Source organism: Mesoplodon densirostris, chromosome 10, assembly GCF_025265405.1.
Source record: "Mesoplodon densirostris isolate mMesDen1 chromosome 10, mMesDen1 primary haplotype, whole genome shotgun sequence".
Classification (NCBI taxonomy): Eukaryota; Metazoa; Chordata; class Mammalia; order Artiodactyla; family Ziphiidae; genus Mesoplodon; species Mesoplodon densirostris.
This window is the reverse complement of record NC_082670.1, coordinates 31,882,235-31,905,722: the sequence shown is the minus strand read 5'-3', so window position 1 is coordinate 31,905,722 and position 23,488 is coordinate 31,882,235. Positions and strand designations below refer to the sequence as shown.

The window sequence follows — 23,488 nt, the reverse complement described above, 5'->3', positions numbered from 1 at the left end:
TCTCCCGCCAGACCTCAGTTTTCCTTGGAAAACTAGAAGAAGCAACAGTGGCTTACCTCTGGTGATCCTTTCAGGGGTTCAGACTTGGTGGAGTCCATGGCTTCCCCCCAAGACCACAAGGAGAAAGGCGAGTTACTGATCACGTAGTTGCTGTCCACATGGCATAGCTCCCCAAACCGGTGAGAGCAGAAGGACCAAAATCTGCACAAGGGCCTAGCAGACCTGGCCAATTATGTGGTCTTCAGTGGTTGAAAGCACATGTGACTTCTCAACGCTGTTCAGCTAAAGGAAGGTTTTGCTGCAGCGGTCAACCGTAGCCAGGGACACAACCCAACTAGGGAAGCTGCTACTTAGGGGCTGAGTGAGAGATCTCAAGAAGGTTGGGGATTGGAAGCGAGAGCTAAGACTATTCCCCCAACATTATCACCACCACCAGCTCTGGGGGCTGTTGATAACCAGGGCCTGCTGCACTCGCCTGATAACACTTGTCCTCTCATCATCATAGATCTTTCAAACACCCCAACACACACAATTTCACTTCATTCTTTCCAATTCCCTTGTCTCCTAAGTGGAGAAATTTTAAAAGATGGGAAGGGATAACCCATTCTGATATCCATTCTTAAACAACCTGGTTTACCACAGACAGGAGTGAAGGCTGGCAGAGGAGTAGGCTGAACAGGGATGTCTGTCCAGGAGGAGATCAGGATCCTGGGAGATGGAAGGTGTTATATGTGTCTAGTTTCCTGGAGGGGTTGCTTATGAGGTGTTTATGATATGGTTGTCTGTGAGGTAAATAATGGATGTATACATACAGACTTTTTTCCTGGTATGTAATTATTAGTCATTCATTCTTTGTGTATAGTACATTTACATACGTTTTAAAGTTAGACTTAGCAATATTTCCCTTTATATTTTCTTGGTTTTGTGTCATGTCTAAGCCAACCCCACTCCTAAATTATGGATTATTCTCCAGTAGATGTTTAATCGATTTGGAATGTATCTTTATGTAGGATGTGTAATAGGAACTAACTTGATTTTTTTCCCCTCCTGAATGGATAGGGAGTTGTTTCAAGTTATTTGCTTTGAGAAGTCACCCTCATCATATACTAAGATCTACATATACATTGATCTGTTTCTGGACTGTCTTCTGTTTTATTATCTGTTTATTCCTGAGCCAACACCACAGTATTTTAATCATTATACTTTTATGGTATGTTTTGATCTCTGGTCCCTGCTTCCTGAAACACACCTTTTTCTTGGCCTCTATCACCTAATACTTGTCTATTTTTCTTTCTGCTTCTCTGGCTACTCCTCAGTCTCCTCCACAGATTCTCTTTCTCTTTCTGCTCATCCCCTAAACATTAGTGTCTTCAGGATCCTTGCTCATTTTCATTCTATGCACTCCCTGGGTGATCTTATCCACTCCCATGCTGATGACTCTCAAATACATATTTCTATTCCTAATGGTGTTCCTAAATATCTCTTCACTGTCCAATGGAACAGCAAACCTATAAAAAACTGAACTCATCTTTTCTCCTTACCTATACCCCGGTAAAGCTGGTCCTCCTCTGGTGTTCCCTCCTTCGCTGAATGGCACAACTGGTCAAAGAGTTGCTGAAGTAAAAAACCTGCTTTTCTTCTTGACAGTCTCTCTCTACCCCTCCTCCTCTTCCTGGGCTCAACCACCATGCTCATTAGACCTCCTAAATATCTCTAGGGTTCACCCAGTTCTCTCCACCCCACTGTGACTACCCTAGTTCAGGCCTCTTTCACCACCTTTTCTATAAGATGTTATGGAAAACCCGAACGAACTTTTTGGCCACGCCAATAGTTGGGTAATTCCAGTTGCTAGCTCTAACTGGTATCCCTGCCTCCTCCTTTATCCTGTATGTAATCTAGACCCAGTGTAGAGATTAAATTTATAACATGTAAATGTAATTATGCCACTCCCCTACTTAAATCTTTCAAAGGTTCCCCCACCCCCCCTACGGGATCAAGTTCAAACGCTTTAACGTGGCTTATAAAGCCTTTCCATGATCTGGCTCCTGTTTGTCCATCACAGCCTTAACTCTTCATAAGCTGAACTCTTTTTATTCCTTTAATAGAGGATGCTCTTGTATCTCAAGTTCTTGTTAAAAAACAAAGTTCAACTGAAGATTTGAAGATCTAATTGGCTTTATTTAACAGTTCATGAATCAGGCAGCATCCCATCTAGTAAATACAAAGGCACTCTGAGGGGCTGTTCAAAATGCAAGACTTTTATAGAAAGGGGGGGCAGGATAAGGAGGTTATAAGCAAAAGGAAAGAAAGGATTAGGGGGAATGTTGGGGGACTTATCTTGCAGATTACCTCACTAGCGCTGACTAGGAAATTCCAGACTGGTTAGTTTAAAATTCCACTCCAGGAGAAGCTGAAACTGCTACTAGGTTAGGAAATGAGTCTTGGTGAGATTTAGCACAAGTGAATCCGTTTGGGGGTTGTTTCTTTCTAACAGTCTCCAGGACCACCAGACCCTCCTCTTTACCTTTACTCATCCTACAGGTCACAGTTTCCTCCGGGACCACTCCTCACTCCCACCCCCTCTAGGTTAGGCGCTCCTGTTCTTCGCGTCCGCTGCCCATGTATGCCTTACTATATAATTCATCACATTGCATTGAATCTATTAGGCATTGAACCCTTTGCGGACAGCGCCTGCCTCTGGCTTCTTCGCTGCAGAGTCTCCAGCACCTAGGACAGGGCCTGGCACGAAGTAGGTGCGCAGCGAATAGGGAACGCAGGAGAGAACGGATGCATGCGGGCGGGTGTCCTTTGGAAGGCAGCGCTAAGTGGCTGAGAACCCGTGGTTACCCTGTGGGAGAAGGGCTCAGCAGACTTGCCGGACGGTGTTAAGTAGGAGACCGCAGAGCTGAATTCCCCAACCAGCCCAGCCTCCGCCACACTGACGCGGCGCCCCGCCCACTTTCGGGCAACGGAACCGGAAGTGGAGGCGCGGGTTTCCCATGAGGCTGCGCGGGGCAACTATTCAAACCGCCCGGAGAGTGGGGAGGAGGTTATGATGGCGGCCCCAGAGCTGGAAGTGCAGTCCCTGTCCGCAGTCTGTGGTAAGGCGTGGGATCCGGAGCTCGAGGAGTCTGTTTCTTCCCTACCGCTGCTCCCTCCAGTCACTTAGCCCCTGGCCCCTTCTCTGGCCCGTCTTCCTTGTCCCCATTTCCCGGCGTCCCTCCCAGTTCTGACTCGGCCCGTTGACTCCATCGCCCCAAGGCCCTGGACTCCATTGGTTCACCCCGCTTTTCGCGACGGGTTCTGGGCCCTGCTTGACTACACTTTCGCTCAACTCGTTTTCCCAGATCAGGGCCTCCACTTTCTGAGCAGAGCCCCAGTCGCTGCCTCCGAAATCCTCCACCCGTTCCCCACAAATTCCGCCGTTACTTCACCTTAGGCAACTGGGATCCGGAACCTCCGCGCCACCGCCCACAGGGGAGTTTTGGGAGGGAATCTGCATGTGTCGGGGTGTCGCCTCCGCAGTGGTGGCCGATGTCGCCACAAGGGAATGAGAAGACTGGCTTTGGCCTTTTAAGTTTTTCATTTTTCTCTCTTGTCCCCCTGTGCACCTACCAGATTTGGAGTGGTGTGAGAAGTCGGAGGAAACCCACGACCCCCAGATAGAACTTGAGACCACCTCCCTCCAGGAACCTCCCAACCCTTCGGAGCCCCTTCGCCCCAGAGACTGCGTGGTGCCAGTGGTGTTTCCCGGGCCGGTCAGCCAGGAAGGGTGCTGTCGGTTTACTTGTGAACTTCTGAAGCATATCATGTACCAACGCCAGCAACTCCCTCTGCCCTACGAACAGCTTAAGCACTTCTACCGAAAACCTCCCCAGGTGGTCACAGGCTCTGGGAGAAAATTGGTGGGGAGACTTTGTGGCTATTAGTTGGTGGGCAGGTAAAAACGGCGTCTAAGGAATCTTCAGACCTGTCAGCCTAAGCAGCTGTAAGGGATGTTTCAGCCCTATGGCTTCTGTCCCCTTCTACCCACTCTAGTCTTGATAGTCTAATCCTTCCTGCTTTTCCTCTTGTTTTCTTTTTCTGAAACTCCTATTGTGTGTTGCATTTGGACTTCATGAACTGATCCTTTAATTTTAGTGTCTTTTCTGTCCATATCCTCATCTCTTTGTTTCTATGTTATATTTTCTGTGGGTTTATATTATGTTTATATAAATATAAATTTATATTTATATAAACTTCCTTGAGTTTATATTCTAACACTTACATCAATTTTTTTTCTTTTTTGGCAGTCATAGTCTTAAGAGCTTTTTCTTAATTTTTACATGTTCCTTTTAAATTGCATCCTGTTGTTTCCTGTCTGTATGAACTTCTCTTACCTGTGGACGTTAATTATTGTATTTTTGAAGCTTTTCTCTGTCGCTTGCAGTGTCTCCGTTTCTTCCAGATTCCTTTTCCTATTTATTTGTTTTGGTCTCTTTCATGTTAGAGGCTTTTATTTGGTGTCTGATGAATATTTAAGAATAAGTCATTGAAAGTTCTGTGTGCATGGCTGGGCCTCTGAGCTAGCTGATAACCTTGAAGGATATTGGGTGAGAAAGTAATGGTAGTGATAACAGGAAAGAGGATTATTTGATCTAATAAAGGTGATTCTGGAGTTGTCTTCCAGTTAAACATGGCAAATTGAACACATGCTTATCTGTGCTCCCATCTGAAATACTACTAAATGAGAGAAATAGGAAGGAAGGAAAGAAAGAGAGAAAGAGGACTTCCAAAACATTCTGTCTGGGTGGAGGAAATTGTCAGGTGATCTAAGGGTCCTTGCACAGGTGTTCCCTCAGTCCCCATGTGTTCACTTTTGTCTTCTGTGGTGCTCAAGTGGACAATTCCTGGGCCTTTATGGGCTTCTGCATTGTGAATCATTTCAAACTTCTCAGGGGAGTCCCCTCTGTCAGTATTTGGTATTCAGCTCTTTCGAACTCTTTCATCTGCTTACTGTCTTCCAAAAATTTGTTGTTGCCTTTGGCCACAGTTGTCTATTTTCCAGTTCTTTTTTTTTTTTGCAATTTATTTATTTATTTATTTTTGGCTGTGTTGAGTCTTCCTTGCTGTGCGCCGGCTTTCTCTAGTTGCGGCGAGTGGGGGCTGCTCTTTGTTGTGGTGCGCGGGCTTCTCATTGCAGTGGCTTCTCTTTTTGCAGAGCACGGGCTCCAGGCATGAAGGCTTCAGTAGTTGTGGCACACGGTCTCAGTAGTTGTGGCTTGTGGGCTCTAGAGTGCAGGCCCAGTAGTTGTGGCACACAGGCTTAGTTGCTCCGCGGCATGTGGGATCTTCCCGGCCCGGGCTTGAACCCGTGTCCCCTGCGTTGGCAGGCGGATTCTTAACCATTGTGCCACCAGGGAAGTCCCTTCCAGTTCTTTTTGCCCTTGGGAGTCCTCTTTCTCTCCCCTCCTTCCCTCCCTTCCTGTCTCCCTCCATTCCCTCTTTCCTTCCTTCCTTCCTTCCTCCTTCCTTCTCCCTTCCTCCCTCCATCCCTCCCTTCCTTCCATTTGCCATGTTTAACTGGAGGATGAACTCCAGAATTTATTAGACCAAATAATCCTCAGTCTTGTTATCACTCTCAGCACAGCAAAAATTTGCCACCTGCCATGCCACCACATCTCCTTGAGTATTTTAGTTGCTAATTTCTGGATGCCTCCTGCTTCAGAACACTGTCTTTACTGTTCTAAGTGTGGAAGAATTATGATTTTGTACAAAGAATATAGTTTCCTTTTTGATACACTACCCTCTGATAAAACCCAGTGTCTTGCCTGTGGCAGTTCACTGAACTGGAAATCCAGTCCCATAAGTCTACTCCATCCCAGAGGGTTCTTCAAAGGTCATTAGCTTTCCCCTACCTTGCAGAACTTCTCTGTCACCATTCTTTGTCTTCACAGGCAGAGGAAGTGGTGAAGAAGAAACCTCGGGCCACTGCCGAGGTGAGCAGCAGGAAATGCCAACAAACTCTGGCAGAACTGGAGAGCGTCCTCAGCCACCTGGAGGGTCTCTTTGCCCGGACACTAGTACCACGAGTGCTGATCCTCCTTGGGGGCAATGCCCTCAGTCCCAAGGAGTTCTATGAGCTTGACTTGTCCCGCTTGGTCCCCAACAGCATGGACCCGAGCCTGAGCACAGCAGTTTGTTTGCGCCGCCTCTTCCGAGCCATTTTCATGGCTGATGTCTTCAGTGAGCTGCAGGTTCCTCCACTCATGGGCACCATTGTCATGGCACAGGGTCACCGCGACTGTGGAGAAGACTGGTTTCGACCTAAGCTCAACTACAGAGTGCCCAGCCGGGGCCACAAATTGACTGTGACCCTGTCCTGTGGCCAACCCCCCATCCCAGCTACAGCCTGGGAGGATTACATTTGGTTCCAGGCACCAGTGACACTGAAGGGCTTCCATGAGTGAATGGGAATTCCCATCGTGAACACAGTGGCTAAATTATCTTTCCCCCTGTGGCACCAAGTCACCCGTCTCTTGCTTGGAGCTAGTTAATTCCTGGTGAGAGGAAGGTTCTCTCCTTCTGGCTGCCTGCCTCCCTTAGACTTCCCGGGGGGCTGATGGTATGGCTAGGGCTGTAATAATCACTGAACAAGCATCTCTTTGAATCAAAGGCTGATTTTTCCAGAGGGTTCTAGGTCAGGTGTTTCTTTTGGGAGTTGGAAAGCAAACATGGGCCCGTAGACAGACACCCCTGTGGAGGTGACCCTTTTCTGCTTTTTGCTGTGGCCTTTCAGAATTTTTACTAGGGACATAATGTGAATATGACTCATGAACTTAGGTATAAAGTGTATGGATTAATATGTTACATTTTCCTGAAACTCTTTTAGCTTAAAGAGACTTTCCAGGCTTGAGGTTAGAGTATTTTATCTTCCCCCTTGGCCTCTTATGCTTTGGGCTTCCATGATTATTTTTTTACTAATGATTCTTTCTCTTCATCAGCCCCAGGCCAATCTGGGAAGTTAAGTGACTTGGCCAGGGTTCTGTAACAGTTTGATATCAGCTGGGGCAGGAGTCCTCATCAGCTAGCTCCTAGCCCGATGTTCTTTGCTTGCCACATGAATATGTGTACCCAAAGCAGAGGTCACATGGGGGAAGGGAACTGAGAAAAGAAAACCGAGAGTCTTTGCAAAGCCTGATTGAACCGTAGGCTAAGGCACCAAGACTGCCCTGTAGGCTCACTTCCCTGAGGCCAGATGTCCCTTCTGGAATTCTGCCCTGCCTCTCCATTGCAGTTACATGGTGGCTGCTGGCAGTTACTGTTGGCAGTATTGTCCTCAGGCAGACCCTGCTCTCCTGCCTGTGGCTGTCCTTCCTCAGCTACATTTCTGGTTTGGCCATCCTGAGCCTTAGTGTTACCCTCTCCAGCTTGATGCTGTCCTGACCACTAAGCACTGATGCCCTTTGTCCCTGAGAACACCTGCTTATTTCTTGGAAGCAAGTTGAAGACAGAATCCTCATCCTGCTGGTGTTGGAGATAGGGGTGTGTGTGTGTGTATGTGTAAATGGAAATACATACTATTTTTTATGTTTTAAGAAGAATGTTTTATGTTTTATATTTTAAGAAAACATAAAAATAGTTAACATTTTATAGTAGTTTTTAAGCACTTTATATACATTATCTAATCTAATAACCTTGAAAACTTCATATTATAGTCCCCGTTTTATAGATGACGCTTGGGGAGATTGGGCAGGTTGAATAACTTGCATAAGATAAGTGTGAAAACCTGGATTCCTGAGATTGAATAACTTGTATAAGTGTCGAAATCTGGATTCAAACCCAGTCCAGCTGGCTCCAGAGGCTCAGTGCTTTACACTGTGCTGTACACCCTGTTTGATTTTACTCTGAGCTAATTAAGCAGGGTTTGCCCTACTGAAGGCGGTAGAATTGGAAAGCTGCAGGACTTCCATCTCTGGCTTCAGATTGTGTTTCGTGACATGGAACCTGCCATTTATTGGTGTGGAGTAAATATGGAATCAATGCAAACAAAAGGTTTGAGATCTTTTCTGTGCTGTGTCCACTTGAAACATATTCCACCAGCTGGACTTTGCTGGTTTTGTGTCTGATATTACCTTACAGAAGAGGAGCAGGGCCATATCTCCCACTTGGGAAGGGACAGGCTGAGGGGTCTGCCTAAAGGGAGGGAGAGTTTTGAACAAGGGAGTTATAAATTGTTTTGAGATGTAAGACACATTAAGCCAAGTCAGGTCCCTCAAGTACTACTTCTAAAAGCCTTCATAAAGAATGTCTAGGCAATCAAAACAAAGTAATTATTCAGGTAATTTAGACACTTCTCTGTCCAGTTGGCATTGGGGCCAGGTCACTCTGATTTCATGAGTCCTCCAAAGGAATCCAGAAATTAAAAGATCAGTTAATAATTTTATCAATAAATCCCATCTCCTCCTCTGACAACAAACCTGCTGAGGCACCTGTGTATCTCTTTTTAAAAATTAATTTATTCAGTTTTGGCTGCATTGGGTCTTCGTTGCTGAGCACAGGCTTTCTCTAGTTGTGGCGAGCGGGGCTACTCCTCGTTGTGGTGTGCGGGCTTCTCATCGCGGGGCCTTCTCTGTTGCGGAGCACGGGCTCTAGGTGCGCGGGCTTCAGTAGTTGTGGTTCATGGGCTCTAGAGCGCAGGCTCAGTAGTTGTGGCGCACGGGCTTAGTGGCTCCTTGGCATGTGGGATCCTCCCGGACCAGGGATTGAACCCGTGTCCCCTGCATTGACAGGTGGATTCTTAACTACTGCGCCACTATGCAAGTCCCTGTTTATCTCTTAACCTTGGCTGGGTACTCCAGAGATGGATGTGAAGAAATAGTATCTAGCCCAGGGAGTGAAGAGCCCCAGCTTCAGTGGGGTTCTGGCCTTTCATCTGTTGCCACCACTTTCGCCTAAAAGCAACAGTTGTGGGGCTTGAGGTAGGTAAATGTAGGTGGTAGGGAACATGTAGTTGTTAATGTAAATGAAAATGTTGATGGGGAAGTGTAGTCTGTAAAATCACCCATTTTGTGCCCCTCTTCGCACCCTCCTTTCCCAAGGTATGGCCCTATACCTTGCCCCATTGCCTAGGCCCCAGCTACCCGTGCCGCAGGGCTAGTGGGATCTTAATTCCCCCAGGGATTGGCCCAGGTCCTCAGGCAGCGAAAGCGGGGAGTCCTAACCAACCACTGGGCCGCTGGGGAACTTCACCGCCCCCGCCCCACCCCATCACCTTGCCTAGGTCTTTGTAAGACCTGGCTTTGCGGGGGATTAATTGCCTTGGTATCCTAGAGCCAAGAGGATCTCAAGTTCTTTTCTGCATAGATAATTCTGAGGCCAAGAAAGGACACGACTGGAGTGAAATAATATAGCTGGTGTCGCTGTTGCATTTTTCTTCCCAACCCCCCCCCTGCATATCCAGTGAGGACTCAGTAAATGTTGACCGTGTGTAAGGGCTTAGGGAAAGCAAAAATATCCCCAGAATTTGGCTTATTTGGACTTCCAGCATATCAACTGTGTCCTACCTATTTGGGGGGAAAACCACGCCGTTGCCCTGACAACTGAACACCTCCCGACACCTACTCGGGAGAGGAAGCGGGAGGGATCTAGTGTACCCCCAGGCTTTTCGGAAGGGCTCCATGGGAAGAAGTGCTGGCAGGAGGCCCCAGAAGTTGGGCTGCAGGAGGTCGCGTGCGTGAAATCCCGCTTCCGGTCGAGTGGAAGGGCGGAGCTTTGGGTCTCAGTGGACACCGGCTTCTCCTAGCAACCTGGCAGGCGTTGAGCAGAGCCGCTGGAGGAATGGACGAAGAGAGCCTCCTATTGTCTCTGGAGTTGGCGTCCGGTAGTGGGCAGGGCCTCAGCCCGGACCGTCGGGCCTCACTGCTCACTTCCCTTATGCTGGTTAAACGCGACTACCGCTTCGATCGGGTCCTTTTCTGGGGCCGCATCCTCGGCCTCGTCGCCGATTACTACATCGCGCAGGGCCTGAGCGAGGACCAGCTCGCACCGCGCAAGACCCTGTACAGGTGGAGGAGGCGCCTGGGCTGGCTGAGGCCACAGGGGGATACTGAGGAGCCGGGGGCTAGCGAGGGCCGGGAAGGGGTGGGTGCGAGGTAGGATCGAAAGGGGCGAGGTCCAGGAAGCGAATGGGCGAGGTCCTCCCTGGGAGGACACGTGGGGAGGGACGCCAGAGAAACTTAGAGACTGGTGGGTTTATAATGGAAGTGTGGCAAGAACGGAGGCAGGGCAAGGTGAAAGTTTCTGGAGAATGAAGACCCAGAGTAGACGTCAGGTGGTGGGCCTGCTTTTTCAAAGAGTTCAGTTTGGAGAAGGGTCAGAAGCCTTGAGGGGTGGTGGGGAGCTGTTTGGAAGTGGGTCCTGAAGCATCTTCGGTGGAGGTGTTGGCTCACAGGAGGCGCTCTAGGAAGTAGTGAACGAATGTTGAATGGGAGAGAAGGGATTTAGAACTGAAGAAATTTCCCTGGACAGTGCCATACAGGACCATCCAGCCTCTTTTTGACTACCCCCGACGACAGGGAGCTCATCCTCTTACAAGTATTCCGTTGAGGCCTCAGGAAGTTGGAGACTTCATTTATCTATCCATGCATCAATCCAACATTGATTGGATGTATCCTGTGCTAGACTTGGGGTTAAAAAGATGGCTAAGACTCACCCCTATCTCCAAGTTATTCACATCCTAGGAAGGGAGACCAATGGGTAACCCAGCAATTACAGCAAAGTGTCTTAAAACTGGGACAGAGGTGTACACAAAGGGGTGCCAGGGTGGGACATTCTCCTAGAGAGTAATTAGATAAGATTACTGAGATCTGAGAGATGATCTGGAGTTCTCCAGGAAAGTGTGGGGGACAGGCATGCCAGTCAAGCTTATTGGCTTGAGCTGGCTTTGGGTGTTTTGGGAGAATAGTGGGCAGACAAACATGGCAGTGGCAGCCTAGGGTGTTATGTTGAACTGGATGGAGAGGCCAAGGGGTTTTAACTTTGTCCACAGGCTATGGGGAGCCACTGAGGGCCTTTAATCAAGAAGAGCCTGCTCAGAGCCGAGTGGGTAGAATGGTCTGGAAGTGGGTGAGCATTTGGAAGTATGTTGCAGTGTCCAGATGAAGGGGGACTGAAAGGAGGAGGTAGCTGAGGGAATAGAGGGGAGGGATTGGAAAGAAAGATTTAAGTGGTAGAAGTGGCAGGACTTGTGACTAAATGGGGAAAGGTGAAGAAGAGGTCAAGGTTGACCCTTCCTTCCAGTTTAGGCAGCTGGGTAAGTGCTGGTGCCCTCCACTGGCAGAGAATTCAGGAGGTACTAGGGAAGGCCTAGTGAATTTGGTGTGAGGTGCCTATGGGGCAGGGTGGTAAGGAGGCATAGTCAAGTACAGATCTGGAGTACAGAGAAAAATTTGGACTGAAGATGATAGAGATTTGAGACTCCCTCTATTCCAATTAGTTTTTATTTTTTTGGCACCTAGTATGCGCCAGGCATTGATCTAGGCATGGGGAATTCACTGCGAAAAGAGACAAAGTCCTTGTCTTCATGGAGTTTACATTTTAGTGTGTATGTGGGGTAGGGGAGACAGACAATAAATAAACATACACATATACTGCATACACTTAGCATTGGTGCTAAAGAATACAGGATGGGGTACTATTATAAATAGTAACATTTGAGAAGAGACCTGAAGCAACTGAGAGAGTAAGCTGTGTGTTTATCTCAGGGAAAAGCATTCCAGGCAAGTGCAAAGGCCCTGAGGCTTAGTGTAGTGTGGAACCCTGAAGAGGCTAGTGTGGCTAGAGAGGAGTGAGTGAGGGGGACCATTGCAGGACATGAGGTCAGAGAGGGGTGAGACAATTGTGCAGGGCCCTGTGGGGCACTGTAAGGACTTGGCTCAATGGGAAGTCACTGGAAGGTTCTGCACAGAGACATGATCTGGCTTAGGCTTTAACAGCTGGGTGGGGACTAGACTGAAAGGGGAGCAGGTATGGACATGGGGAGACCGGTTAGGAAGCTACTGCAATATCTGGGCAAGAGTAGATGGTGGCTTGGACAAGTGTGGAAGCAGTGGAGGTGGTGAGAGGTGGCTGGATTCAACTAGGGAGTAGCTGGGGTTCTAGGGGTCAGGTAGGTGAGACCATGGAGAGAAAAGAGCAGTGAGAATAGATCCTTGGAAGTACTTAAGGCACTGGAGGAGGGAGAAGGGAGATGTCAAAGGAAATAGAAATGGAGATGCGTTTGCTGGCTTTTAGGTCCCATGGATGACCTTCTTCGGAGCAGTTTCTTGGGGTGCCAGGGGCAGAATCTTGGTGCAGTGGTCAAAGAGTGAAAGTGAGGGAGAACAAGGGCTGCCACAGAACAAATTGTTCTCGATTATGGTTCAGAGTTGGGGAAGAAGAGGGCGGGACAGGAAAGGGGCATTTTCTAGAGGGGCATGGATTTGAGGGCTGTTGTTTTATAAAGCTGGGGCATTTTCATGTTGTGAAGGAGCCAGTGGAGAGTGAAGGGAGGAAACGTGAGCGGAGAGCAGGCTGGGGACACAAGCCCTACGTGGATGAGGGAGGAGTGGGAGGATATCCCCTCCTGGCAGGATGTGAGAAAGAAGGGAAGACCTCAGAAGAAGAGAGCTTCTTGAGCCTGGGCTGGGCTTTCCTGAGAAGTGGGGGGAAGATAGCCATGCTGCAGCTCAGCAGGCAGGCTGAGCATGAATTTGGGGCCCACCTGAGGCACCTGCAACTGAGGAAATTTCAGATTCCAGAAACTCATCGGGACCTCACAGTCCAGATATCTATCTAGGAAGAAGCTCTTGGAATCTTGGCATACGGAAGCTTTTAAAAGATAAAGCTGAATTTCATCACATGTGGGGTGGGGTGCACCACAGGCACTTAGCGCTTCTTAGGGGAAAGATGTGACTCCCAACATCTCTTCTTGGGCCTCACCTCTCTTGAGAAGGGGCGAGGGCAGGAAGCTGGAGGGAGAGGGGAGTTAGAATCGGGGTGATGGGGATGTTGTTGGCAGCCTGAACTGCATGGAGTGGAGCCTCCTGCCCCCTGCCACGGAGGAGATGGAGATGCAGACGTCTGTGGTGAAGGGCCGCTTCATGGGGAACCCCTCACATGCGTATGAACACACCGAGCTGCAGAAGGTGAATGAGGGCGAAAAGGTCTTTGAAGAAGAAGTAGTGGTGAGTGAAGACAAGAGGAGGAGGAGGGCCTGAATGAAAGGGACCTGGGCCATCCAAATCCCAGCCCAATGCACACTGCAGCAGAAACAACGTTTATCATCACTGCCACTGGGGCCAGCTGGGCCTGGGGTGCTGGGTGTGTAAGGCCCTGTGCCACTGTGCCAGTCCCATTGCTTCATCCTCACAGCTCTGGGAAGTTGGTACCTTACTTTCCAGGTGGTACAGAGGTTAAGTGACTTGCCCAGGGTAACACCACTCCTGAGTGATGACAGGGTGGCAAAGTGGCTGGGCAACTCTCGGGGGAGCCGTGCTGTGGGGCTGGGGCTGGGAAGAAGGGGTGTGTGTTTTGCTCTGGGGCAACGGGGTGTGCGCAGGTGCTTATATTTTTGTATAAATGTGTATTTTACTAGATAATACATTCACTTGGTTCACAATTCACAAAAAGGATTATAGTAAAGTTTCCCTCCTACCCTATCCACCAGTCATTCAGGTCGTCTTTCTGGGGGTCATTAATATAACCGTGTTGCGTGTGTGTGTGTGTGTGTGTGTGTGTGTGTGTGTCCAAGTCTTGCCACTCAAAGTGCAGTCTGTATCAGAAGCATCACCATGCCCTGGGAGTTAGAAATGCAGACTCTTGGGCTGGCATCAGGATCTGAATTTTAACATGTTCCAAGGGGATTTATTTTTAGTTTTATTTTTTAAATAAGTTTATTTATTTATTTTTGGCCGCGTTGGGTCTTCGTTAATGCACGCGGGCTCTCTCTAGTTGCGGCAAGTGGGGGCTTCTCATTGCAGTGGCTTCTCTTGCTGCAGAGCACGGGCACTAGGCGTGCAGGCTCAGTAGTTGTGGCTCGCGGGCTCTAGCACACAGGATCAGTAGTTGTGGTGCACGGGCTTAGTTGCTCCTCGGCATGGGGGATCTTCCTGGGCCAGGGCTCGAACCTGTGTTCCCTGCATTGGCAGGTGGATTCTTAACCACTGTGCCACCAGGGAAGTCCCTCCCAGGGGATTTAAATATGCATTAAAGTTTGAGAAGCTCTGATTCCAGAGACATTTTATGCAAGTACAAACCTCAGCCAATACCTCACCCAGACATATTCTCTTTTTATCTTAAAAAACAAAACAAAACAAATGGCAGCATGTTATGTACACCTTGCTTTTTTCTCCTAACAATATATTTTGGAGATTTTTCTACATCAGTGCCTTGAAGAACCTCTCCATTCTTTTTTCCATTGTGTGAACATACCATATTTAACCGGCGTCTCATGGAAATGTCGGTTTCCAAGTTTTTGCTCTGACAAGCGATGCCACGGTGAATAAGCTTGTGCATGCGTCATTTCCCATGGGTGCACTCGATTTGAAGGATCAACTCCTAGAAATGGGATTGTGCAGTAAAAAAAATAACCAGCCCAAGTTCTGAAACTAGAGAAACCTGGGATTCAAAACCCAGCCTCTGCACTGGAACCCAGGTGATGCCGAAACTCTGGGTCTAGGTCTATGATACTTCAGCTGCAACCCTGTGCCTGCCTGACAAACTTAACCTCCCCTCAGTTTTATTTTCTGTAGAATTGGAATCATTATGTTTACTTTGCAGGCTTGTGCAGATTAAATGAGGTGACATATTTAAAGCCCCTGGCCTAGACACTTATTAAGTATTAGTTTCGATCTCCTCCTTTGTAATCAATTCTAGTCAGCAACCCATGGGAAACAGGTGGTTGAGTGACTTTGGGGGCTCCCAGTGACATGTTTTCCCTGTCAAGTGCTGCTTTTTCCCAAACATCTCTATGAAGTCCTTTTGTTCAGGGTTGCCCTTGATATTGATTATAACCAAATTTCATCTGCGTAAAAATAGTATGGGGTGATGCTTGAGAAATAATGTTAAGTCAAAGGGCAGGATATGAAACTATATAAACTGTAACTCTAATTTTCCTTTGAATATAGGCATAGAAAAAAAGAATAGAAGGAAGTATACCAATATGTTATCAGCGATTACCTTTAGAAGGTGGGATTACGAGTGGTTTTCATTTTCTTAGGTATATTATAAAATATTTCTCTATTACCCAGATAGTCTACAGTGAGCATGATAGCTTTTATATTTTAAAAAGGCAAAATAAGCAACATTAAAATATGATGATAGAATGGTTTCTGGAAAGGTACATGAAAAACCATTAACGGTGTCTGCCCCCAGTGAGGGCAATTTGGGGGCCAGGGATGAAGTGAGAGAGACTGCTTTTTTTTTTTTTTTTAAGTTTTAAATATTGCACTCATCACCAATTTAAGAAAGGAACGGAGGGCGGGAAGGCGAGGACTCACCATCGTGATTTTCCATGGACCTGGCATCTACACTGTGGTGATCCAGATCAGATGGTCATGCTGAGGCCCTTGCACCAGGGGTGACTGGGCACACCGCCCTGGCAGGATGGCTTGTCTCCTGTCTCCTCAGGTCCAGATCAAGGAAGAGACCCGCTTGGTGTCCATCATTGACCAGATCGACAAGGCTGTGGCTGTCATCCCCCGAGGTGCCCTCGTTAAGACCCCTTTTGGACCCATCCGTGTCAATCGGACCTTTGAAGGTGAATTCTCAGGCATCTCTTAGGGCCAGAAGGCATCTCTTCCTGAGCATAGTTGGACACATGCCTGGGAGTCCAGGGGAGACTGCCCACTCTCTCAGAGAAAGAATAGCTGTGGCCCCATCACTTGGGAGGATGTGCCCAATGACCTGGTATCTGTGCTTGGCATGGGTACCCAGTCACTGGACCCTGACTCTTTTATGCCTGAGGGTGGGGGAGCATCTGGCCACCTGGGTCTGGGGCTTTGTGTGGTGCTGGGCTCCCCGCCTTTTCCTATCCTCCTCCTCCATGGTCTGTCCTCATTGCAGGATCTGAGCCAAGTTCGGGCTGAGAGAACACTGCTCCCTTTTTGCTCTTCAGTCCCCCGTCAGTAGCTGACTGAGTCCTCTGTAACCCCCTCCATGTGGTCCCCAATCATAGAGGAAGGGGGCTGTGGGGTTTGGGGATGACCTTCACTTCTTACCTGCTGCCCCTTTTGTAGGACTGTCCTCGTCTGAAGCCAAGAAGCTCAGTTCCTACTTCCACTTCAGGGAGCCTGTTGAGCTGAAGAACAAGACCTTGCTTGAGAAGGCTGACCTGGACCCCTCCCTGGACTTCATGGACTCCTTGGAGCATGACTTCCCCAAAGGTAACAGCCTGTTATTTGGAGGACATTGGATTTGCCCCAGGTCAGAGCAGTGGGCCGTGCCACCTGCCATTCTCCTCTAAGAGTGGGACCTAGGGCCTGGGTGGGAACTGGGGGTTCACTGTGGGGCCTTGAGGATGGGGCTTCCCCAGGGCCCAATACAGGGCTCAGCTCCTAGTAAACAGCTGGTAAGTGTTTGCAGACGAAAGGATTGTCTTCCATGTGCTTCCACAGACAGGAAGTCTCTCAGTGTTTCTTTTGACTTTCATACCAATCTTGAATGGAGGCAAATTGGGAATCTCCCCCCACCCAAAACATCTCTGAAAACACCCCTGAAAATACTAGCCATACATACATCGCAATGGTTAGTTTCAGGGTTAGATCCAGTGCTTGGCACACAGCTGGTGCTCAGTGAGTGGGTGCTGACCGACCTGCTGAGGCCATCTGCTAAGGAAATGAGTGCTATACATTTGCCTCCTGTTATGTGGTTGTACTTTTTAATCATAAAACATACAACTTCAGAGGCCTTTTTAAAATTTTAAGTATTTATTTATTTGGCTGTGTTGGGTCTTCATTGCTGCACGTGGTCTTTCTCTAGTTGCAGCGAGCGGGGGCTACTCTCCATTGCGGTGCGTGGGCTTCTCATTGCGGTGGCTTCTCTTGCTGCGGAGCACAGGCTCTAGGTGCACGGGCTTCAGTAGTTGTGGCACGTGGGCTCAGTAGTTGTGGCTCATGGGCTCTAGAGTGCAGGCTCAGTAGTTGTGGTGCACTAGTTCTCCACGGCATGTGGGATCTTCTCAGAGCAGGGATCGCACCCTTGTCCCCTGCATTGGTAGGTGGATTCTTAACCACCGTGCCACCAGGGAGGTCTCCAGAGGCCTTATTGTACTTCAGGTCCCACCTGGCCCAGGCATATAGCCAGCAGTTGGTGGAGTCGCAGAGACCCCATTTCCTTCCTGGGGTCCACCAGTCCTTGGAAGATGTTCTTGCTTGGATGCTGCATCCCAGGACAGGTGCCAGGCTCTGGGCATTCAGGGGCCAGACCCAAGGCACTGACTCAGCACCCCTGCTTCTTTCCCTCCCCATGCTTGGTGTTTCGAGAACTGGAGGGATCCGTTGTTGATGATGGCAAAGATAATGATACTAGTAACTACTCATAAAAGCAATGACACTGCTTATCGTGTGCCAGACATTGTACTGTCCTTCCCATGCCTTATCTCATTTTAATCTTCACGGCTGACCTATGAGGTAGATACTATTATCCCCATTTTATAGATGAAGAAACAGAGGCTCAGAGAGCTAAACCCAAGGACATAGTTAAGTGTTAGAGCGTTAGACTCCAAGGCTCTGGCCTTAACTGTGGTGTCAAGTAGATGGTGTTTCATTTTAAGTGGACATTGGGAATGGCAGGACAACAGTCACCCCCACCACTAAGGGGAAATGCTTCTGAGGAGCAATGAGCAAGCCAGTCGGGCTGGAACTCAGGGTAGGGGTGGGACGGCAGTAGTCGTTAAAGGAGAGGGCTCTGGAACCAGAAAGCCTGCGTTGGAATCCTGAATCTGCCGCATACTAGCTGGGTGACCTCAGGCAAGTCCCTCAATTTCCTTGTGCCTCAATTTGTAAAAGGGGAATAATACTTCCTACCTCATTGGGTTGTTATGAGAATTAAATGAGTTAACACATATACAAAACATTTATAATAGTGCTTAACACATTGAGTAAGGACTCAAGTAAAAATTAATAATTATTACTGATCTTGTTGTCGGTAGCAAAAAGGCCTTAGAGGTGGGTCGGGCAGGCCTAGAAGAGCCTAGAAGGCCAAGGGGTAGGAGGCGTAGACCAAGGCAGTAGGAGCTGCTGGTGGCTTGTAAGCAGGTCTGTGATAACAAGGCAGTGGTGCATGGATGGATGGCAAGGGGCAAGCCAGGGATCTGGAGGCTGTTTCAGGGCTACTGCAGTGCCCCAGGGGCTGGGCCTTGGGTCCCAGGTGGGTAAAGACTGCCGGCAAAGAGTGGCTACTCTGGCCTCCACCACATGGGGGCTCCAGAGTGAACCCTCCTTGAGCATAGAAAAGGGGGTCCTGGACCTCTGGGGGAGATGCAGGTTTACTGGGGATGGGCATTTCTCAACCACCATACTTCCCAGACTCCCATTACCTCCTCCAATTCTTTGCTCCCCGCCTGTTAAGGCCGGAAGGGGCTGCATATCCCTGGTTGATAAAGGGAGCCAGGAACACTGTGGTGGTGGGACCTGGTGCCACGGGCTGAATGGTGGATGGAGAAAAGTCCTCTTAGAGCCCCTAACCGGGGGGCAGCAGCCCCTCCTCCCTGATTCACTGTGTGGCTGGAAAGCTCTGTCCGGTGCTGACTTCTCAGCCTTCTCACCTGCTGCAGGATGCTCCAGGGCCAGCGGATGAGGCACTCCCTCCATAGCGCTGGGTGACTAGGGGGGGCTAACACAAGAGCGCCTCCTCCCGCTTGAGCCTAGACTTCTTGCCCTAATGGTGGGTCTTAGGGCTGAAGCGTCAACCAGTGATTCAACATCCCAGTCCACGCCCGCACTTTGCTGTAGTCCTGGAGCCTTAGGGGCTGAGGGCTCCTGACATCTCCTGTGTGTGTGGGCCTGAGGGGAGGGATGCTCCTGGCCTGACCTTGGGAACTCCACAGCTTCTGGGCCTCCAGCTCCCTTCCTCCCAGAGCCAACACCAGAAAGCCTCCAGGAAGTCGGGCCCAGCTTTTTCTCATGATGTCTTGATGGGGGCCATGGTGTGGGGGTAAACGTGTGGATGGTTGGGGGAGAGCAGACGCTCTGACTTTGCTCCCAGACTCCCTTCCTTATCTGCCGGTGAAAGAGCAAAAGGAGCGGCTGGGAGGCTGCCCCATCAGGCAGACAGCAGCCAGAATGGCTGCGCTGCTAAGTGAGGCCAAAATCCCAAGAGTTCCCTGGGACACCAGCACTGGCTGGAGGGGTGGAATTTGGGAGCCGTTTTCTGCCCAGGTAGGATCAGTTTCCTTTCTGAGGGTCTGAGGCAATTGTTCAGGGGAACTTCATGTCATCTGTGAGCAGGTATGGCTTAGATTGGCCCTGCCTGGGGCCACTAATGCCCTCCTAACTGTGCCTTGGGGTCTGCGGACTTTTGCAGGAGTAGGGCTTTGGGAGCAGAGCCATCCTCCTGGTGGATACAGGGCAACAGCTAAGAGTTCTCTGAGCTTGGGCTCTCGCCAGGTGACACATGAAGTACCAGGTCAGGATGCCAGATTTCTAGGCAGTACTCTTGCCATTCAATGCTCCTTAATCTTCTAGTCTATCAGCAAATAATAGCCACTGAGCAGCTACTATGTACCAGGCACCAGAGACACCGCTGGGAATAAGACACCATCTTTGCCTCACAGAGGTTTGGGAAGATCAAATGAAACAGAAAAGTAAAATAGAAGGTGCCTCACAAGCGAAGTCATAGGTGTCCTGGGAAGCAGAGCGAGCTGGGTAGAGGCCAGAGCACCTCACCTTGCTCCACTCTGGGCCGGAGCTGACAGATCTCAGGAACTGCTCAGCACAGGGCCGCTGAGGCTCCAGCGCAATGCCCAGTTCAGGCAGCAGAGGGCAGCAAGGGGCCTGCTTCCCCGGAAAACAGCGGGGGACCAGGGGGACAGCATCGAAGAGGGCTGGGGAACACGGTGTCCGGGATCAGCCTTCTCTTGCGGGGTGTGCAGGTGGCACCTCCCTTCCAGCCCTGTGGAAGCCTGGGTGACAGGTGCTCAGTCTTCTGGACCGGGGGGCCTGGCCTTGCTCATCAGTAAGACTGGGAACTCTTCCGCCTGGTTCCCCACCCCGCCCCCACCCCCTTCCCATGCGCTGTGGCCCTGGTGTGGTGGGAGTGGCTGCTCTGAGAAGGTGCCCATGGCCATTTGTGTGTGTGTGACAAGGTGTGTGGTGCTGGTCTGAGGACCGGCTTAAGTCGTCTGCTGCCCCTGGACAGCCCTGAACCCCTTGCCTGGTCCACTCTACTCCTCAAACTTAATCTCAGAGCTTTGCTGCCTTCCTTCCTGGCGGGCAGGAGAATATAACTATGATGAGCCTACCCCAGCCTGAGGTTTCCACACTGGCAAGGCGGGTAAGGCCCTGGAACTTCCTGCTGATGCAGGAAGGCCCATTCCTGATTTACCAGCTTATATCCCTCCCACCACACCCTCGAAGAAGGGCGCTTGTGGAGAAGAGTGGTTGCCAGGGGACCGGACGGGAGGTCTGGGGAGACTTGGGAGAGACCAGGGGCTGTGAACGGAAACACCAGGGCTGCATGAGGCTGCTTTCCCCAGAGTCCCACAGGTGGTGGCTGGCTGGACCCAGCCTTTCCAGCAGTTGCAGTGAGAAAAGTGGGTGAAGGTGACAGCAAGCGCCTGGCTTCCCAGGTAGACGCTACGTGACTCCTGGCACGTTGAGAGTGTTTCCTGGGCGACAAGCTGCGCCAGGGACAAGGAAAGGAGTGTGACAGGAATGCAAGGGAGGGAGGAGGTAGTGTCACTGGCTGGCCGGCCACTTCACATGCCGCTCCTGTACTAGGCCAGCACCCTGGGCCTGCTCAGCACCGGCCCCCACCCTGGAGGCAGCATTGTATTTCTCTAGCGTCCCTGGCAGTTTCTCTTTGCTCTTGGGTGGGGTGGGGAGAGCCCCTGCTGATAAGCCTGGGCCCACCGGTGGCCAAACCCTAGGTGGGCAGTCTGGTGCCAGGGGAGGCCAGGACCCAGCCCTTGCCCAGGGTGTGCCAAGGTGCCAGCAACAGGGAACTGCTGACAGTGGTCTGGGCTGGGGGACTCCAGGATTCCAGTTCTTTCTCCAGGGCAGCATCTGGCTGCAAGCTGCCCTCCCCAGGTGGGCAGAGCCTGACCTTTTTCAGTTCAAGGGGGCTGTGTGGCAGTGGGCTCCAAGGGCGGGGAGGGACACCCCAGACGATGCTCTGGGAACTGGCAGGGGGCGCTAACAGGGGCTGTCTTCTGGGGGGCCTGTGCTTCTGGCCAGACGCTGAATGCAGTGCACTGGGAACACTGTTCTGTCACACCCCCTCTCCAGTTACCCCTAGGCCATCTGTTTTCTGAAATGAGTGACTGGGAAAGCAACAGGCCTTTAAGGCCTCTAGAACTCTGCGGGCACGTCTATGAGGTGGAGATATGCAGAGGAAAGCTGCGAGCCTCTCCACTTCTCTGACCAGGAAAGATAGTGCCCCCATTCCCAACCTAGGCAGTGCCCCACCCAGAGCTCTGGGAACCCAGGAACACCCTTCTTTCTTCTTAATGCTGTCTGGCCGGCACTGAGTGAGCCTGGGGGAGCAGGGTCAAGCCCACACTGTGCCTTCTGCTTCATCATCTCATGCATGGGTGGTGGCACTTGGTGCAGGCCACTGCACAGTGCTGAGGTGGCCTTCAGGTGGCCTCTCCCTAAGCAGCCCAAGGCCAGCTGACCTACACCCCCCCACCCCAAAAGCTCTGGCTTTGACCTGGGCAGGTGCTGGCACCCCGAGCAGGGCTGAGCTGCCATCAGAGCTAGGGGTGCCTGGTGGTCAGGTCTCTTGGATTCGGGGTGGGAGAGTGGGACCTGAGCTCCGAGGCTGTTGGGTGTGGAGTGACCATGGTGGGCTGTGGCTGGAGGCGGCCTAGGGGCAGAGGGGCAGTGGAAGCTAGGCAGCCGGGCTGACCTGGCAGCTGATGAAGGCCTAGGTGCAGTTCTCAGCGCATCACCGGCTGGTCCAGCACCAAAACCTTCAAAGCATTTGCCTTTCTGGCAGGGCCTGGAGCAGAGCTGCGGCTGGGCCGGGAGAGGCCTTGCGCAGGGGAATAGAAGTTCCAGATCTGCATCCAGAGGCGATTTTCCCAGGCTCCTTCCTCCCACACAACGGCTCCCTCCCTCGGTTCTGGAGCTGGATCAGGCCCTTCCCGCCAAGTCCTCACGGCTGCACAGCTCAGCCCTAGGCTGGGCTGCTCCCGTCTGAGGAGCAAAAACCAGGGCAGAACCCAGGACAGACAAAGGCTTATTAGTTGCAGCTCAAGTACCCTCCCGCCAAGGATGGCTCCCAGTCTACCGGCTGCCAGAAAGGGCTACTGAGCTGGGAGCCCTGAAACGGCCCCACTTCTATGTGAGCCTGGTCAGGTCTCATCCATCTCAGAGCAGAGGCTTCTGGCCTGGGGAAGAGAGAGCAAATGGCAAACAGCGGTGAAGCGCACCAGGACTGAAGGCCACCAGTGAGCACCCCTAGCGCAGGGTGAGAGGGAGCCTGGAGCCTCCCCTAGCCCAGCCCCAGCTCCCCTCTGCCTGTGCACTGTGGATTCAGCTTCCTCCCCCAAGCAACCTTTCACTAGACTTGCTGACAGGAACAAAACGGGACTGCTTTGAGTTTTACCTCTTTTCATTTCCTTTGCCCGCCCTCTGGAAGTGGTTTTAATGAGCAGTGAAACGGCTCAAAGGCAATCAGAAGGAGTAAAGTGCCAGGATAATTAAACTGTCTTCCCTTTTCCCACTGGAACTTAATGCTCGGGCCTGGCTGCCCGGAGCCTGGGGCCTCTGCATACCCGGCAGGGCTCTGCCTCCACAGTGCCCAGGCCTTGCCTCCTGCTCCTCCTCAGGGTCCTGGAGCATCCAGATGGAGAGAGGCAACACCCTGGTGGTGCTGCGCAGCCTGCTCTGGCCAGGTCTCACCTTCTACCACGCTCCTCGCACCAAGAACTATGGCTACATCTACGTGGGCACTGGCGAGAAGAACATCGACCTGCCGTTCATGCTGTAGGAGGGCCGCCTGGGGAGTCTGGAGAGTCTAAACAGTATTTTCATAAAGTCCAGTGAACTTGGTCTGTTTGTTCTGTGCTGCTGCTTCCCCTCATCTCCACCTCCATCTGGTGTCCAGGCTGAGGAGAGGCCCAGCTTAAATAGAGCAAGTGGCGGAGGGTTGGAATGTGCTAACGAGAGAGAATGGTGGGAGGAAATGGCGGGGGGAGGTGACAGCCAGGAGCCCTCTGAGGAGGGCAGCTTCTTGGACTCAGATGAGAGCTGCACATGGGCCGGGCAGCCTAACTTACCTCCTCCTTGCAGCCCCCCTGGCCAAA

General features: G+C 50.8%; 2 protein-coding genes across 4 annotated transcripts; both read left to right on the top strand.

Annotated features, from left to right (window-relative positions):
* Window positions 1-3,019: 3,019 nt before the first annotated feature.
* MAD2L1BP (MAD2L1 binding protein) lies at window positions 3,020-8,350 on the top strand. 2 transcript variants are annotated; one of them, XM_060111123.1, is made up of 3 exons: window positions 3,020-3,101; window positions 3,619-3,878; window positions 5,937-8,350. In XM_060111123.1, exons 1-3 carry the CDS (start codon window positions 3,053-3,055, stop codon window positions 6,447-6,449), a joined length of 822 nt encoding a protein of 273 aa, XP_059967106.1. In that variant the 5' UTR covers window positions 3,020-3,052; the 3' UTR covers window positions 6,450-8,350. The 2 variants fall into 2 exon arrangements, with proteins under 2 accessions (XP_059967106.1, XP_059967105.1); XM_060111122.1 differs by having other exon boundaries at window positions 3,619-3,905.
* Window positions 8,351-9,819: 1,469 nt separating this feature from the next.
* RSPH9 (radial spoke head component 9) lies at window positions 9,820-23,234 on the top strand. Of its 2 annotated transcripts, none has more exons than XM_060110238.1 (5): window positions 9,820-10,046; window positions 13,040-13,205; window positions 15,649-15,778; window positions 16,257-16,403; window positions 23,012-23,234. In XM_060110238.1, the coding sequence occupies exons 1-5, from the start codon at window positions 9,820-9,822 to the stop codon at window positions 23,170-23,172; spliced, it is 831 nt and encodes a 276-aa protein (XP_059966221.1). In that variant the 3' UTR covers window positions 23,173-23,234. The 2 variants fall into 2 exon arrangements, with proteins under 2 accessions (XP_059966221.1, XP_059966222.1); XM_060110239.1 differs by having other exon boundaries at window positions 9,863-10,046; window positions 13,040-13,166.
* The last annotated feature ends 254 nt before the right edge of the window (window positions 23,235-23,488 follow it).